Source organism: Pochonia chlamydosporia, chromosome 1, assembly GCF_001653235.2.
Source record: "Pochonia chlamydosporia 170 chromosome 1, whole genome shotgun sequence".
NCBI lineage: Eukaryota > Fungi > Ascomycota > Sordariomycetes > Hypocreales > Clavicipitaceae > Pochonia > Pochonia chlamydosporia.
This window is the reverse complement of record NC_035790.1, coordinates 8,155,932-8,170,018: the sequence shown is the minus strand read 5'-3', so window position 1 is coordinate 8,170,018 and position 14,087 is coordinate 8,155,932. Positions and strand designations below refer to the sequence as shown.

Here is a 14,087-nt window from a genome sequence, read left to right as displayed (position 1 = left end):
CTGTATCGAGGCAACCTCCGCGCAATCGATCATCGCTGCCTTATCATCTTACTTGGTTAGGTTCCCTCCAGCTGATGTTTGCTCCCCATTGTCTGATACTGGGCCGCACTGCTTTATGACGGATGACTTGTCGTCTGCGTTTCATGAAGATTGCGCGCCCATTCATCAGCATCCGTAGGCTGTTACACGACAGTATGTAGGCTAAATGTCGCGAGCTGAAGCTCATGTGCTCCTTTGCGTGTTAAATATCCACAGATATCGCTGCTATGTTCAATACAAAAAGAAGTGGCTTGCATTTGCTGATACTGACTACGGCTTGAGGGGGATGGATATAGAGACTGCAAGAGGCATGCCTGTCTTAAATTACGTTATAGCCAATAAGCCGTGATACAGTATACTTCTCCTCACTTAAGCGCTGGGAGGTGTGGCCTGATGAAGAATGCGCCAGCCAAGTGGTGTAACATAACTGGCGACGAAAAGTGTCTTGGTCGACCCAAGCTGAATCCATCTTGCGGCAGAAGCAGAGGGGCTGGTTCCGAGAGTGACCACTTGGAAGTATTCGTCGATTCTTATGCCGCAACGACTCGTTTATTATGCGACCATATTAAATAAGAGATTCTTGGCCAAGTCCTGCATGTTGGACGGAACAAGGGTTGAAGGGATGGAAGAGGTTTGCCCTCAGGTGGGTAGTTGCTGATTCTCCCGAAGCTGAACGTTTGTTGTTCCCAGCCAACAACGCATGCACATTCAGCATTCAGCTATGGTGTCAGCTGCAGTGATAATTCATTCTGGTCGCAAATTCAGCGGTTCGGCAACGGAATAGTAACCGGCACTTGGCTAAAACTGTGATTCTCGACGGATGGTGTCGTATATTGCTGGGAAATAGAGTGTGGCCGCAGATGATTGCGAGTAATACGAGGTGCATTCACAGTATTCGTCTTAACGGCCAAGATTCTTTTGACGTCCGAGAGGCATCGAAAGGCCCTTCCGGCGGGTGAAACTGCTCACGTCACGGCTTCCAGCAAGTCATCTCCGGCCCGTTTAACGCCCGACATAGTCCTCAGTGTCCATTTCTCTGAAGAAAATGTGCGCCCGTGAGTGCTGTTTCACGTAAACATGCAGACGGCTTGGGGGATCTGGTGGGTGGTCTATGCCAGCATCAGCATAATGGCATTGCTGCCCAGACGTGCATCCTCTAGGCAGCCGTAGATCCAATCAGGTTCCCAGGTTGGGACAAGCTCCGAAGCAGTGTGTGTGGTTCACGAGTTTGCGGATGGACAAAAAAGTTGCTCTCGAATCTGAATGGAAGAACTGCATGATTGATGCCTCCTTGTCTTGGTTGGCCTATGAACGGCTCGCATTCGGGTTTGGGCTTGGTCTTGAACTTGGGCAGGTCTGGAGGTTTGGCTGCCTAGAGTCACGTGAGTTCGCACAAGGCTCGCGCTTTCGGACAAGGGCTGTGACTAGTTCAAACGCCACTTGGCCACCTGCAGAACGCGTGCGCCCTTGTGACACGCATTTGCACAGAAGATGGCTGTCCACATAAAGCAGTTGCGGTCCCTCCCTCCTTCCTTCCTTATTGTCGCCTGCCCGGTTTACGACTGAATTCTGTCTGATTGACTGCATCATTTTTCTCTCCCTTTCGAAGCAACTCCTGCTACTCCTTTTCTCTCGCACATTTCACACCAAGCACCGGCAATTTCTCTCGTATCCCTTGGAACTCCAAGCTTTGGCTAGCGCAAGCCAGTGAGTCCTTTTTAGTGGGTAAACAGGGTTGTTGAGCGTGTCATCGCGGGGTGCCAGAGCCAGAAGCCAAGCACCAAAGCCATCAACTGACGCCACCAAACCAAGCACAAACTTCAAAGGAAACCTTCTACTCCCACCAGAAACTTTACCAAAAGGATCCGTGAGGCCCGCCCTTCATGAAACATCAATGCTTGCGTTAGAGTGAGTCGTCCTTTCTATCCGCAACCCTCATTAGACACTAAATTCCAATCCTGCCTGCGGACCGGACCTACCGCGACCACTCTTATTTCTGCCCATCTCCTTGCTGAGCCTACCATTGTTATTTGCCCTCTTTGTTCTGACATCCTTTCGCATCGCGTAGTACCAGGTCCATATTCCACTACAGCGCTGTAATCGATCGACTACGCGCCATGGTCGAACCGCCAACTGCTTGTCATCGACCTGCATCTCGCGACACGGCGCCATCGATCACAGCTCTGTCGCCTATACCAGACGAGACGCCGCCTACCACCCAGCTTCCTGAGTCAGCCAACATGCCACAAATACAAACATCCCCAGTTTCCTCGGCTTCATCTCAAAGCAGTCAACGCAAGAGGTTTCGCGCTCCACGACCCCGTAGGGACTCTATTTACGACATACTGCACCAGCATGCTAAAGTTAGCCTATTCGTGCGCCCGATATGCTGGACAGATACGCATTCAAAACTCCTCGGCGCGCACTTTGACGAATTACCAGCATGCGATACGCCACTCCCTGAGAACATTCCTGGCTCACCACCATCGAGGGGCCATCTACGCCCTTCTAAATCCATCGTAACGTTGAGCAACGCGTTGACTCAGATCTTGGTTCCTGATGGAGTAACCACAGTCCTCGACTCGAATGCAGTCAAGGCCGTCCTATCAATACTCTGGCCCACGCCTTTCCGACGCTCCTACTCCCAGCTTCTTCCAGAGCTAAATATCTTCTTCGACAACCGTGTTTACCGCGATGCTGTTCGCACACAAGTCATGTGGAGCTACCCAGGCGACAGCGTCCGATCCTCGCAGAACTCATTCCAGTCAATATCTACTCGGCCTGCAGAATCTTATGGCCTCGGTTCAAGCTCACCATCGACACCACACAACCCGGCTGGCCTGCCCATGCTGTGCTACATCGGGAAGAACCACCTGGCGAATATGCGCAAAAGCATATTTCGTATTGCGTTAGGACCAGGACGAAGCTGGAATGGACCGGTTTATCGGCTTCAGCAACTCCGATCTAAGGCCCTAATTCCTGCCAATCCGGACCATGACGCCCATTTTGTAGCCATCTTCTTGGCCATGGCACAGCGACACTTCTACGGCGCGCCTGCTCCCTCGTCTCGTAGGGATTCACAGTGGTCTCCTACAAGAGGGAAATCGTGTCGTCCGGCCTTTGAGGATATTGTGTTGAGAATTTTGACGCATGACGCCGATACGTCGGAGTTCATTGTTTACACTGGGCACGTAACTGCAAAGTTTCTGGACAGGTTTCATGACCCGTTCAGAGTTCCCACGTCAGAAGAGAGCCAAGATACTGCACCAGGCGTCAAAATCGAGTACACGAGAGTACCTATCTGGCCAATCCTGGGACTGAAAGAGCGACTCGGCAAAGCCCTTGGCGAGGATATCGTCGGACCGTTTGATCCCTCTGAAATGGAGACATGGGAAACCGATACGGAAGAGCCTCAAGCGAAAGATAACAAACGCAAGCGCGAAGCCCTCTCCGAAGTTTTCAATGGAAGCTTTGACGAGGACACCGACAACGATGAGCAAGAGTCACCCTTAAAATCCAAGAAGCAAAGGCTAGAAGAAGGCCCTCCAATAGGTGTCGGAGCTTAGCCTATTTCAATTTGTTCTGACTTGCTAATCAGCTGAGGGAACCAAGTCGCATGTCCATTGGCCAGCGACTGCACGGCGTTTGGGGAGGACTGATACTGGAGCATTTGGCCGTTCTTATATTGCGGTTTACGAGGGCATGATAAACAATACTAGACGACGAAGCGCGGGCATACAAGGCGCATTTCTACGAACATATGGCTGGCAAACAACGGCTGGGTTGCTTTTCGGCGTTGGACCTTGTGCGGTTGGAGATCAGCACCGTTTGGTCTGTCGCACCAACCTAATGATGGTATGTTTATGGTGTATATACAATGGATATATTCTTAGTGCAGCGATTTGTATGATGAAGAAGAGCGACAGCAATTTAAAGAGTAGCATTGATAGCGCCAATATCGAATCAATCTGTTTACCACCAATCGCTCGTGTGAACGTGTGAACATGCTTCCTCCATTGTATCGCGTACATCCACGCGTCTGCCGAGCATTATTTGCGGGCATTCGAAACAGGCTTACAGTAGCAGCACTTGATGTCAATCTAACAGAGTCAGCTACCTTCCGATATCTAGCGGGAAACACATACCGCAGAAGGAGGATTGCAGTCCGGCGCGCGAATATACACAGGACAAGAGCGGGCCCTCCTGCATTCTGGGGGCTCTGACGCCAGCGCCGCTGGAAGCGCGAGGAGCAAAATGGTCATGTAGTGCATGTTTGTGATGATGTGGTGTTGAGTGCAAAAGGGAGTTTGACACGTATGTGCTTGGATATTTGGGTTTTAAGGTTTGCGGTGGGCGGAGTGAGACAACCGTGCTTTCCTGGCGGGGAGGGGATACCGTGTTATCTTGGCTGGTCTGGGAGGTGACTGGTGGTATTTTGGGCTTTTGGTCTGATTTGCGACTGGAATGTGTCTACTTTTGTGGTCTGGTGGACTTGAGATTGTCATGAAATGAAGGTTTGGCGGCGGGAAGTGGTTGGCTGCGATAGTTGAGCAGACTTGTTTGGCTGGGTTGGAACCTAGACTTGATTTAGAATGGGAGAATGGCTCCAGATACAGTCATTTAGTTTGATCTTTTGACAGGAACAACAGCGCGTGTATTTCTTTGACCGATGTTATACAACCTAGTTTGTGCGTGAGGCTAGATGGCCAGGTCTCCCACCTGTGCCAAAGGGTCAAGACTTCCAAATTATAACGTTCTTTGCAACCTCGGCAGCAAAGCATTACAATCCGTCGCTTTCTGGAGTTCCATTGTAAACTATACAAGTTAGCATACGCATCCCAAATAGCGCTTCTGGTCAACATACCCTTTCGGCCGTAAACGACATAGTATACAAATGATATAAACATAAACCCAACCAGCACCACCGAGGCGTAATTCATGGACGCCACAGTCACTGGCAAGGCTGCGGGCATGCTGAAGAGTACCAACTGAAAGGCAACCCAGGCAATAGACATGATATTGACAAAGTATCCAACAAGGCTTGGACATCGCCATCTAGCTGTTGACACAGCCTTTCGCCCAGTGAACAGAGAAATCGCAATTACGATGGCGTACGCAGCAGCAAGCGCAATCACTCCGCATGAAGCAAACGCTGTGAAGGCGCTTGTGCTTCCAAGATTGACGAGGCCGAGCAGCATTTGAACAACGGTCAGAAGCGCCAAAGCTGTGATGGGCACTTGATCACCAATCAGCTTGGACCATATGCTTGAAAATGGAATGGCCTGGTCGCGCGCAAAGGCCCAGAGGGTTCTTGAGGCGGCGGTCGTGATACTGATGCAGCAGAACACTGCCACCCCCAGTAAGAAGAACATGAGGGCTAGGCCTCCACCAGCGGTGCCCATGACAACGTGGAAAACGTATGGCATTGCTTGTGCTTGCGGTGCATTCAGAATGTCCTCGAGAGGTGGCATCTACAGCCATGTTAGTTTCGAGGATCCATATCAAGGTATTTCCTGGCGTTAGAGTAGACACGGCTTTGCTTGCTTTCCGACATCACAGACTGTGAGTGTCTTGGCTCCAGCAAAAGCCAGAAGTCTACTCAGGGGTTTTGCGACTGGAGGAGGGCGGCTTACCGTGAAGCATATTGGCAGGATGAAGAACAGACCCGCGACGGCAGATATTGGTACCACTAAACTCAGCGCCTTGGGGACGTCTCTCGCAGGGTCGGCCACTTCTTCCGCCATGGACGTGATCATCCCAATTGCCGCAAACGTGTAAGCCGTTGGCAGTAATCCGATAAAAAAGGTGAAATTGCCCCAACCCGAGAAACTCTTGTCATAGTGGGCAAGAGCATCGGCCACGCTATGCCGTCCGACTTTGGCGGTTGCTGATAAGGCGACACAGACAATCAGAATAGTCAGACCGTTCCAAACCGACGCAACCGTGTCTACGTATGGGAGGATTCGGTTTCCAAATGCGCAGACAAGGAATGTCCCTATGCAGACGGCAAAAAAGATGAGAAGCAGCTGCCAGTCGGACGCTACCCAATCAGGGTGATAAATGGTGGCGGTTCCAGCTATGAGTGACGCTGTGCCAAAATTGACGCTGAGACAGATGGTAATATTTCCTATTAGCCAAACCCAGCCGGTGATGAAGGAGAATATGACCCGAGAACGACCTTCGGGAAGCAATTGGAACGACCAGCTGAAGGTTTGTTAGCAAGAACAACGCTTTGTTTTGTTTTGTCAATTAGGATTGCAAGGATTCTTACTAAGAGGGCCCAGAAGATGTTGGAAATTTTGACGCAAGCTCACTGAGAGATACTGCTACGCATTCATCCAGTAGAGCAACAACAATCCATCCGACAAAGTATGCTAGTTGCCCACCTCCGTAGATGGCGCTGGTCAAGGCAGTGCCTTCACCGAATGGTACAGCCGTAATAGCAAGCGCCTGAAACAATATGGTGTAAAGTGAGCGATTACGATGAAGCTCAGGCTTGTATCCAAGTGCGGCTAGCTCATTGTCTTCCTTTTGGCCCGTTGTGCTCGCGCCATGAGCTCGCTCGGCCTCTAACAAAGACGCTTTCTTCTCTTGCGATAGTTCTGACATGATGGTGATTTAAAGAGGTACGGCCAGTTGAACGACAGTCATGTTTCGCACCGGGCAGTCCCTTTTATTATGTCAGGCATGTTTACGAGGCAGCATGTTTGGAGGTGGTTATTATCCGAGACAGCTGAGTCGTCCGAGTTTCGTTCCATCTTGGTCCAGAGCATGTTCCTGGTGTGCCCGAATGTATACCGAATATGGAATGGCGAAATTGGCCACGAGGTTGCACAGCGTCCCTTGTCCGCTGTGAGAATGCGGGGGGTTGCCGCCATACCCGGCTAAGTGGCGCTGATCGGTCTCAACGAGTCCGCAGAAGTGATTGGTGGCTCGACGCCTCAAGAGCCCAAATGATTGTCAGTGTGATATGCGAGATTGCGTCGCAGGTATCAAGAGTGATTGTCCCAGAGTGGCTCTGTGCACCTATGTTGCCTGCTGTCTGGTGTAGGAGCTTCCCGCCATTTTGCTTTTGGGGCTATTTCGGAACCCATGACCGACCTGTACCAGGAGTGTTGTATTTTGTCTTTCTTGCCTGGCCATAGCCATCAAAACAAGAATGCCTTCTCTGATACCGAGGCAAAGGATCCCCACCAAGTTTCGTGGACTTCTTTCCGAGCCCAGGTTTCTTTCAAAAAATTGGTCATCAACTGCATGTTTCCAAAACTGAGATAGGATATGCTTGGAGAGAGAGCCTGGAGAATGGCTTGCCGGTCCTGGGCCAATGTGCAGTGACTACCAATGACCAACATCGGAAAGATGACGCAGTGCCGCATAGTTGCCGGAAGATTCTGATCAATAAGCTTCTCAACCCCCTGTCGAGCTGCTACCTGGATGATCTCATCATCCGCTGGCCGTAACCGCAGGGCCTTCTGCAAATAGATAAGGCCACATAATTCGTAGATGGAGCAAAACACCTCCCACGGAGAAGATAAGGAGGCGCTTGTGCCGTCTGAATCCCCCTTTGTGTCCCTCCCAGAAGCAAAGATTGCCTCGATTGGCGCCAGGCATTTATCAACCAAGTCGACACTGTCGAGGGGCAAATTAGAGTAAACAATGTGCCCTAAGGATGCCATGTCTGAGAAGGCTGACAAAATGTCCAGAAACTTATCCCCGGTCTGCAATCTGCCAAACCAGGTCTGAACACCAGCAAACATCCTCCAGATGGTGGAATGAAAAAATGGTTTGTTGCCACTAAGTAAGGCATGCACTAGATCAACCGTCGCATATATGGACAGCAAGTGTGCCTGGAGGCCATCTTGTAGAAGCATTCTCGTCGGAGTGTTTGGCCAGTTGCGTAATATTGCCCAGCCGCCTCGAAGATGACAAGTTGAAGCATTGTACTCATCTGAGGGCTCAATCATGCCATCGAGCATACAGAAGAGTACATTGATGGCGAAAAGTCGCTCCACAGAGCTTTCGGACTGCACGCCCTGTTCCAACGACCGGCGAAACCCTTCTATCGCAGTATGTCTGGCGTTTTTGCGAACAAGTGCGACATTGTACACATCGACCTTTGAATGCCGAGCATAGTGTGCTTGCGAAACGGCGATGATGGCCTGGAAGAGAGATTCATTTTGCAAAGCCTGGTCCAAGTCCCAGTTGATCGACTCCTCTATGAGTTGAAATCGGGACAGAACGACATTTGCAAAATACATCCGTAGTTCCCCAGACTCCAAGGGTTTCGTTCCGGGAGAACTAACCAAGGCTAATCCACGCGATGCGGGATGCATGTTGGCAAGACGGCCACGGGAGGCACTACCGCCCACCCATTTGATGGGAGGAGTGGTGTAGGAGCAAGTCTGGCCTCCATCAAGACATCGAGTACAGTGCGGTTTGCGGAGATCACATTTGATGCGCCGCTTCCGACAAGTCCAGCACGACCCTTCAACAACTCTTGTTCGCCGAACGGAGGGCCACGATTTTTGGGTAGCAAGTGGGGGTGATGGTGATTGTGAAAGCGAAGGCTGGTCTGGGCTGTCCATCGAGATTGGGCCTGCGACCTCAAGACAGAAAGGGATAATACATCTGTTTAAACGACGTGAAGTAACCGGGCCCTTAGCCTTGGCAGATTTGGAAGTCTAATGCAAGTGTTTGAATTTAGAAGTTGGTGACATCTGCAACTCTGGGGGTGGCACCTTCAGGCGCTGCCAAGCCCCGCTACCATCACGTGGGGAACTTCAAATCGCCCAATTGGGGAAGTTCCCCTGATCTCAAAATCTTCAGGGTAGGTCGTAATTCTTCAATGTGAGCCTTTTGACGAATACGCTATCCATTGTTGATACTTGATTGTCAAAAAGTTACCAGACACTTTCCTCTATACGAGGGCAGAGGAGGACCATACAACACGCCTCCTCAGTAGAAACAAATACCACTTAAATGTCTCGTAGGTCTAATGATACTAATCATCACTTATATGTTTCGGAGACAATCAATTTAGATGGTCGCCGTGTACGGAGGAGCAAAGCTTCACTCCAGAGGCTGAAAAATAGAGACAATGTCAATGTCAAGTCTACCCCGACTCTATATCACGAACTCTTCAGACGATGTATCAGAGTTAAAGACATGATCATCATCATCATTATCACCTGTAGTTATCTCCACTTCTTCACCATCTGCATCCCATGGCGCGGGGGACTCAAGCAGCATTTGGCGTCCCGTTATAGCATCAAACGAATGCATTTTCAGACCAGGAAACGTATGTGAGACAATTCTGACAATCCGTGGGCTGTTCATTACATGCACCAACTCTCCTGCGTGCAGTTCCATGTCTGCCTTCAATTGAGGGAAACTGTCCCCAGGACTAGCCACACAGCGGCTTGGGTAACGATACGAGGTATCTGAGACGGAGAGTTCTGATAGACTGAGGTTGATAACAACGTCTTGCAGACGACGCAGCGGACCCTTTCCTGCCGCCTCTAAGATTTGAGGACAAATACTACTCATCCGGCAACGTAGTCGCCGAAGAGTCGGAAGCATATCATTGATGTAACCGCAAATGTGCATGCTGGGGGCATTGTTTTCACTTATGAGATTTGTGCCAGCTGCGTCAATCTCCAGGCAAGTCAGGTACTTGATGGAGAGGAGGCTGGCCAGAGGTGACGCCATCAGATAATCCCGTCGTTGTAGGCCCAACCGGGGGTCATGGCGTTCCGGTCGTGCTTCAAGTCTGAGAATCTGAAGTTTTGTACAATTTTGAAGTATGTTGGCAAGAGTAGCTAGCCAACTGTTCAGTTCGGAGGTCCACAAACTAAGGACGGTGAAATCGACCCTGGACGTTTCTGTAGTTGGCGTCAATTTTAGAGAATGCCAGTTTTCGAAGCCGTCCAAACCAAGGTTGACAGTTATCACTTGATCTTGTATTGAGTGAATCACGCTCTCTCTGTTCGTTGCGAGGGCCAATCTCTGAAGCGATCCTGCGGATAAGTGTATGTCTTGGAGGAGCACCACCCTAGCAAGTTCGTACCACCACTTGGAGACGAGGAGACGACGAAGGTCCTGGCGGAAGAACGCTGAGCCTAGCGAGCGGAGGATATGGAGCAGAATTTCCGGGGGAAGTTGATGGAACGACATTATCGTTGAGAGCGCAAAATACTTGGCTGAGAGGTGGAACACAGCCAAGTTCCCCCCATGATGCAGGATATCCTGTGGCGAGGGACTATTCAAAACTTATAAAGTGTTCTACCGGAGCAGAAGAGTCACGAATAAATGAATCGGTCCCTGAGTCACCACTGAAGGTGGAGATGGCAGATATGCCGAATCGTTGAGAGGTTCTTCGAGATGTCCCGTGACTCACCTTGACTTGGATACATCAAGTGAGCTCTTATTGGTTGCTGATTGGGTCAAGTTGTTGGCCAGGTTACTGCAGCGCAACAAAAACACCGGACATCAATTGATCGTGGCCAGACCGATCTGCCTCAGGAGGTTATGTACCTAGGTATGAAGTCAATGTGCTCAGCACAACCATCACCACGGCCGTTCTACAGGTGACATGGAATGATTTCTCTCCAAGTTGGGGGATTGGCGGCTATGTTTCTCCACCTAGCACGGAGCCGAGGAAATTGGAGCGACCACACACCTGGGATTTGCTCGAATCGCCCAACCATCGAACCATGATCCCACCAGGTTGACATTTATTGCCACCTACCCCGCACCGAAACGAACCAGACGGGAGCTTTGGAGCTCTGCGACTTGGACTTGGATTGGAGTTCCAATATTCTGCATATGCAAGCATCCAAAGCTTGTGCCTACCTTTTCACCAACTCTGGGTTAGTGCCAAGCCACGCGATTGCCTTGACGCATCTTCAATTGACTTGAGGAAGTGGCACTCATCGCCAACTCCGCCAAGTCTGGAAGGAATGGATACAAATCAAGTTGCATAATGGCAGTGGCTAACGGAGCAATGTGCCATCTATTGAGTGTGGTGAAGGGTAAAATGGATTGCGTTCCGGAACCCGACACCTTTCTTCCCCTCATCACCTCCTTCAAGGTCTCAAGTACGATTGACGAAACAGACTCGCAACACACGCTGCCATGTCGACGACCAACATTACTCTTCCAAATGGCGTCAAGTACGAACAGCCCGTCGGCTTGTTCATCAATAATACCTTCAAACATGCATCCGGAGATGAATTTATGGTCGTGAACCCGTCCACTGAGCAGGAAATCATCACGTTGAAGGGAGCATCCGAATCTGATGTCAACGAAGCTGTTGATGCAGCCCGCAAAGCATTTCAAGGACCGTGGTCTGATCTTACGCCTGTAGAACGGGGAGATTATCTCGTAAAGCTCGCCTCCCTCATCGATCGGGACCGAAAGCTCATAGCAGCTATTGATGCCTACGACTGCGGCAAACCATACTCTGTCGCACTTGAAGCGGATCTGGACGAGTCATACAATGTCTTCAAGTACTATGCCGGATGGGCAGACAAGATATACGGCGACACAATAGACACGTCTCCCGCGAAGTTTGCATATACCGTCCAAGAACCGTTGGGTGTCTGCGGCCAAATCATCCCGTGGAACTTCCCATTCATGATGCTGGCTTGGAAAGTAGCACCTGCTCTGGCTTGCGGCAACGTGGTTATTGTAAAGCCGGCAGAGCAGACCCCCTTATCTGCCATGTATTTCGGCAAGCTGGTGCAGGAAGCTGGATTCCCGCCTGGCGTCGTCAATGTCATTCCTGGTCTGGGGCCTGTGGCTGGAAAGACACTGGCAGAGCATACCCAGGTTGACAAGATTGCATTCACTGGGAGCACAAACACCGGACGTGCAATCATGCGCTCTGCGGCATCAAATTTGAAGAATATCACACTCGAGTGCGGCGGCAAGAGCCCTCTTATTATTTTCGAAGACGCAGACTTGGATCAAGCGGTCAAGTGGGCGCATGTTGGCATCATGGATAATTCAGGTCAAGTCTGCACCTCGACGTCTCGAATCTACGTTCATGAGAAGGTGTATGATGATTTTGTATCACGTTTTGCCGAATTCACCAAGAAGAGCACTGTCATGGGGAGTCCATTCAAGGACGATGTCAATCACGGACCACAAGTCTCCAAGATCCAATTTGATCGCATTCTTTCATACATTGAAGCAGGCCGCAAAGAAGGGGCCAAGATCCTTAGTGGCGGCGCAAAGGTGGACGGGGAGGGATACTACATTCAGCCAACCATTTTCGCAGAGGTAAGCACAGGATAACCATCTTTTTTCTGCATTAATGGTCTAACGTTCCCAGGCGGAGGAAAGTGCTACTATTGTTCGAGACGAGATATTTGGGCCCGTGGTTGTCATCAACAAGTTTGCAACCCAGGATGAAGCAGTGGCCAAGGCGAACGACACATCATATGGCCTGGCTGCGGCCGTTTTCACGGAGAACATGTCCAGAGGTCACACTGTAGCGAGGAAGCTGCAGGCAGGTATGGTTTGGGTCAATTCTTCTGGGGACTCGCATTTCGGTATCCCGTTTGGCGGGTACAAGTCTTCTGTCGGAGAGAGCTTGGAAAGTATGCCCTCGATGCATACACGCAGACCAAGGCGATCCATGTAAATTTGGGGACGAGACTTTAATGTATAACGACTAGGAAGGATACGGAGAGCGCAGGTGAAATTAAATTGCATGACTATTGAACAGAACTCATGTTGGAACATGTCCCCAAGTTGCCAACCCAATTCGGCTGCGGATTGATCGACAGCTTCGCGGTCAGCGTAATACTTTAACGGTCTCTCGTCCAATTTCGTCTTGAGCTAGATACCCCACATTCAGAACCTCTTGTCCTCCCGGTAGTCCGGGATCCTAGTTCGATGCTAGTGGCACTAATCTAACATGGTCTGAGACCTTCGTTTCCAAAACGGGTATCGAATTGGGCCATTTGTAAGACCAATATCAACGGCAATCATCACAAGGATAGGAGTTGCATCGCTTATGACTACATCAAATTGTGTGTGACAATCATTAAACTCTCTTATCCGAAATTGATCATCATCCCAAAGAGGTAGTAAAATGGTCAAAGGTTATGATTTCAGCTTTGCTCTGTCGATCCTCCCTCCACGAGTAGCCAGATTGGCATCTCCGGCTGCCACAACTCTCGGCAGTTGATATCTGTAGATCCATAAACGAATCGCTACTTATATGGCATGTTTCCATTCTGCTGATGTACGGAGTAAAAACAGCCTCAATCAAGGAATACCAGTCCACCCTCACAGACATGTTGTTCTCCAAAGCCATCGTCGCACCACTCTTGCTCCATGTGCCATGGGTAGCAGCCCAGACAACGAGTAACCCACCTTGTCTCAGTGCCGGTGAAGCATACAACATTGGCCTTCGCTGGCTTCAGATCTTCCAAACAAACGAGAACGGAACGGGAACAGGCTCAGCCATAATCCCGAGTACTTTGACGAAGAATATCACCGTGAGCACATGCATCTCTTTACAAGCTCTTGGTCATCAGCTAATGTGCGTAGTATTACGATGAAGGTGCCACATTTGGTGACCCAGCGCCCGTGTACAATTCCTCGGCTGATGTCCATGAGGCGGTAACTGGATCTGGGTATAGCGGAGCGTTGGTCACGAATGTGACGTATTCTATTATCGAGTGTTTTGCGTCGTGCGATATCTCGGTGATTAGATGGCAGAGTGATAGCCTGAGTGCAAATGCAACTAATGTGTATGTATACGACAGTCGAAATGCTGATGAGAGATGTAGATGCTGGAATGGAAGTTGTCAACTGACTTGTCTGCAGGACGGTCCCTGTGGGAACACCGATTAGTTATCGTGGCACGGATTACCTTAGGGTTGATTTGGAGACGAGGTTGGTATATAATGTGACTAGTAGTTCGGATTTGTTGAACTACTATATTCGCCTGAAGGATGATGTGATTAAGGCGATGGTTTGAGTTATTAGATTGTGAGAATGGGCTATCTTAGGCGCCTACGACATATTAGTCCATT

General features: G+C 50.1%; 5 protein-coding genes across 5 annotated transcripts; 2 read left to right on the top strand and 3 right to left on the bottom strand.

The window, feature by feature from the left end:
- Positions 1-2,156: 2,156 nt before the first annotated feature.
- Positions 2,157-3,605, top strand: VFPPC_13217 (hypothetical protein; the record flags this gene model as incomplete). Its single annotated transcript, XM_018290994.1, has 1 exon — positions 2,157-3,605. The coding sequence occupies one exon, from the start codon at positions 2,157-2,159 to the stop codon at positions 3,603-3,605; it is 1,449 nt and encodes a 482-aa protein (XP_018138952.1).
- Positions 3,606-4,819: 1,214 nt separating this feature from the next.
- VFPPC_02152 (amino acid permease) lies at positions 4,820-6,648 on the bottom strand (the record flags this gene model as incomplete). The annotated part of the gene is made up of 4 exons (XM_018281849.1): positions 4,820-4,854; positions 4,904-5,510; positions 5,673-6,243; positions 6,311-6,648. The coding sequence occupies 4 exons, from the start codon at positions 6,646-6,648 to the stop codon at positions 4,820-4,822; spliced, it is 1,551 nt and encodes a 516-aa protein (XP_018138951.1).
- A 539-nt stretch (positions 6,649-7,187) lies between these two features.
- On the bottom strand, positions 7,188-8,372 carry VFPPC_02151 (Zn(2)-C6 fungal-type DNA-binding domain-containing protein; the record flags this gene model as incomplete). The annotated part of the gene is made up of 1 exon (XM_018281848.2): positions 7,188-8,372. The coding sequence occupies one exon, from the start codon at positions 8,370-8,372 to the stop codon at positions 7,188-7,190; it is 1,185 nt and encodes a 394-aa protein (XP_018138950.2).
- A 790-nt stretch (positions 8,373-9,162) lies between these two features.
- VFPPC_02150 (F-box-like domain-containing protein) lies at positions 9,163-10,212 on the bottom strand (the record flags this gene model as incomplete). Its single annotated transcript, XM_018281847.1, has 1 exon — positions 9,163-10,212. The coding sequence occupies one exon, from the start codon at positions 10,210-10,212 to the stop codon at positions 9,163-9,165; it is 1,050 nt and encodes a 349-aa protein (XP_018138949.1).
- Positions 10,213-11,172: 960 nt separating this feature from the next.
- VFPPC_16708 (aldehyde dehydrogenase) lies at positions 11,173-14,032 on the top strand (the record flags this gene model as incomplete). Its single annotated transcript, XM_022429034.1, has 5 exons — positions 11,173-12,321; positions 12,374-12,641; positions 13,309-13,547; positions 13,600-13,802; positions 13,879-14,032. The coding sequence occupies 5 exons, from the start codon at positions 11,173-11,175 to the stop codon at positions 14,030-14,032; spliced, it is 2,013 nt and encodes a 670-aa protein (XP_022284122.1).
- Between the last annotated feature and the right edge of the window lie 55 nt (positions 14,033-14,087).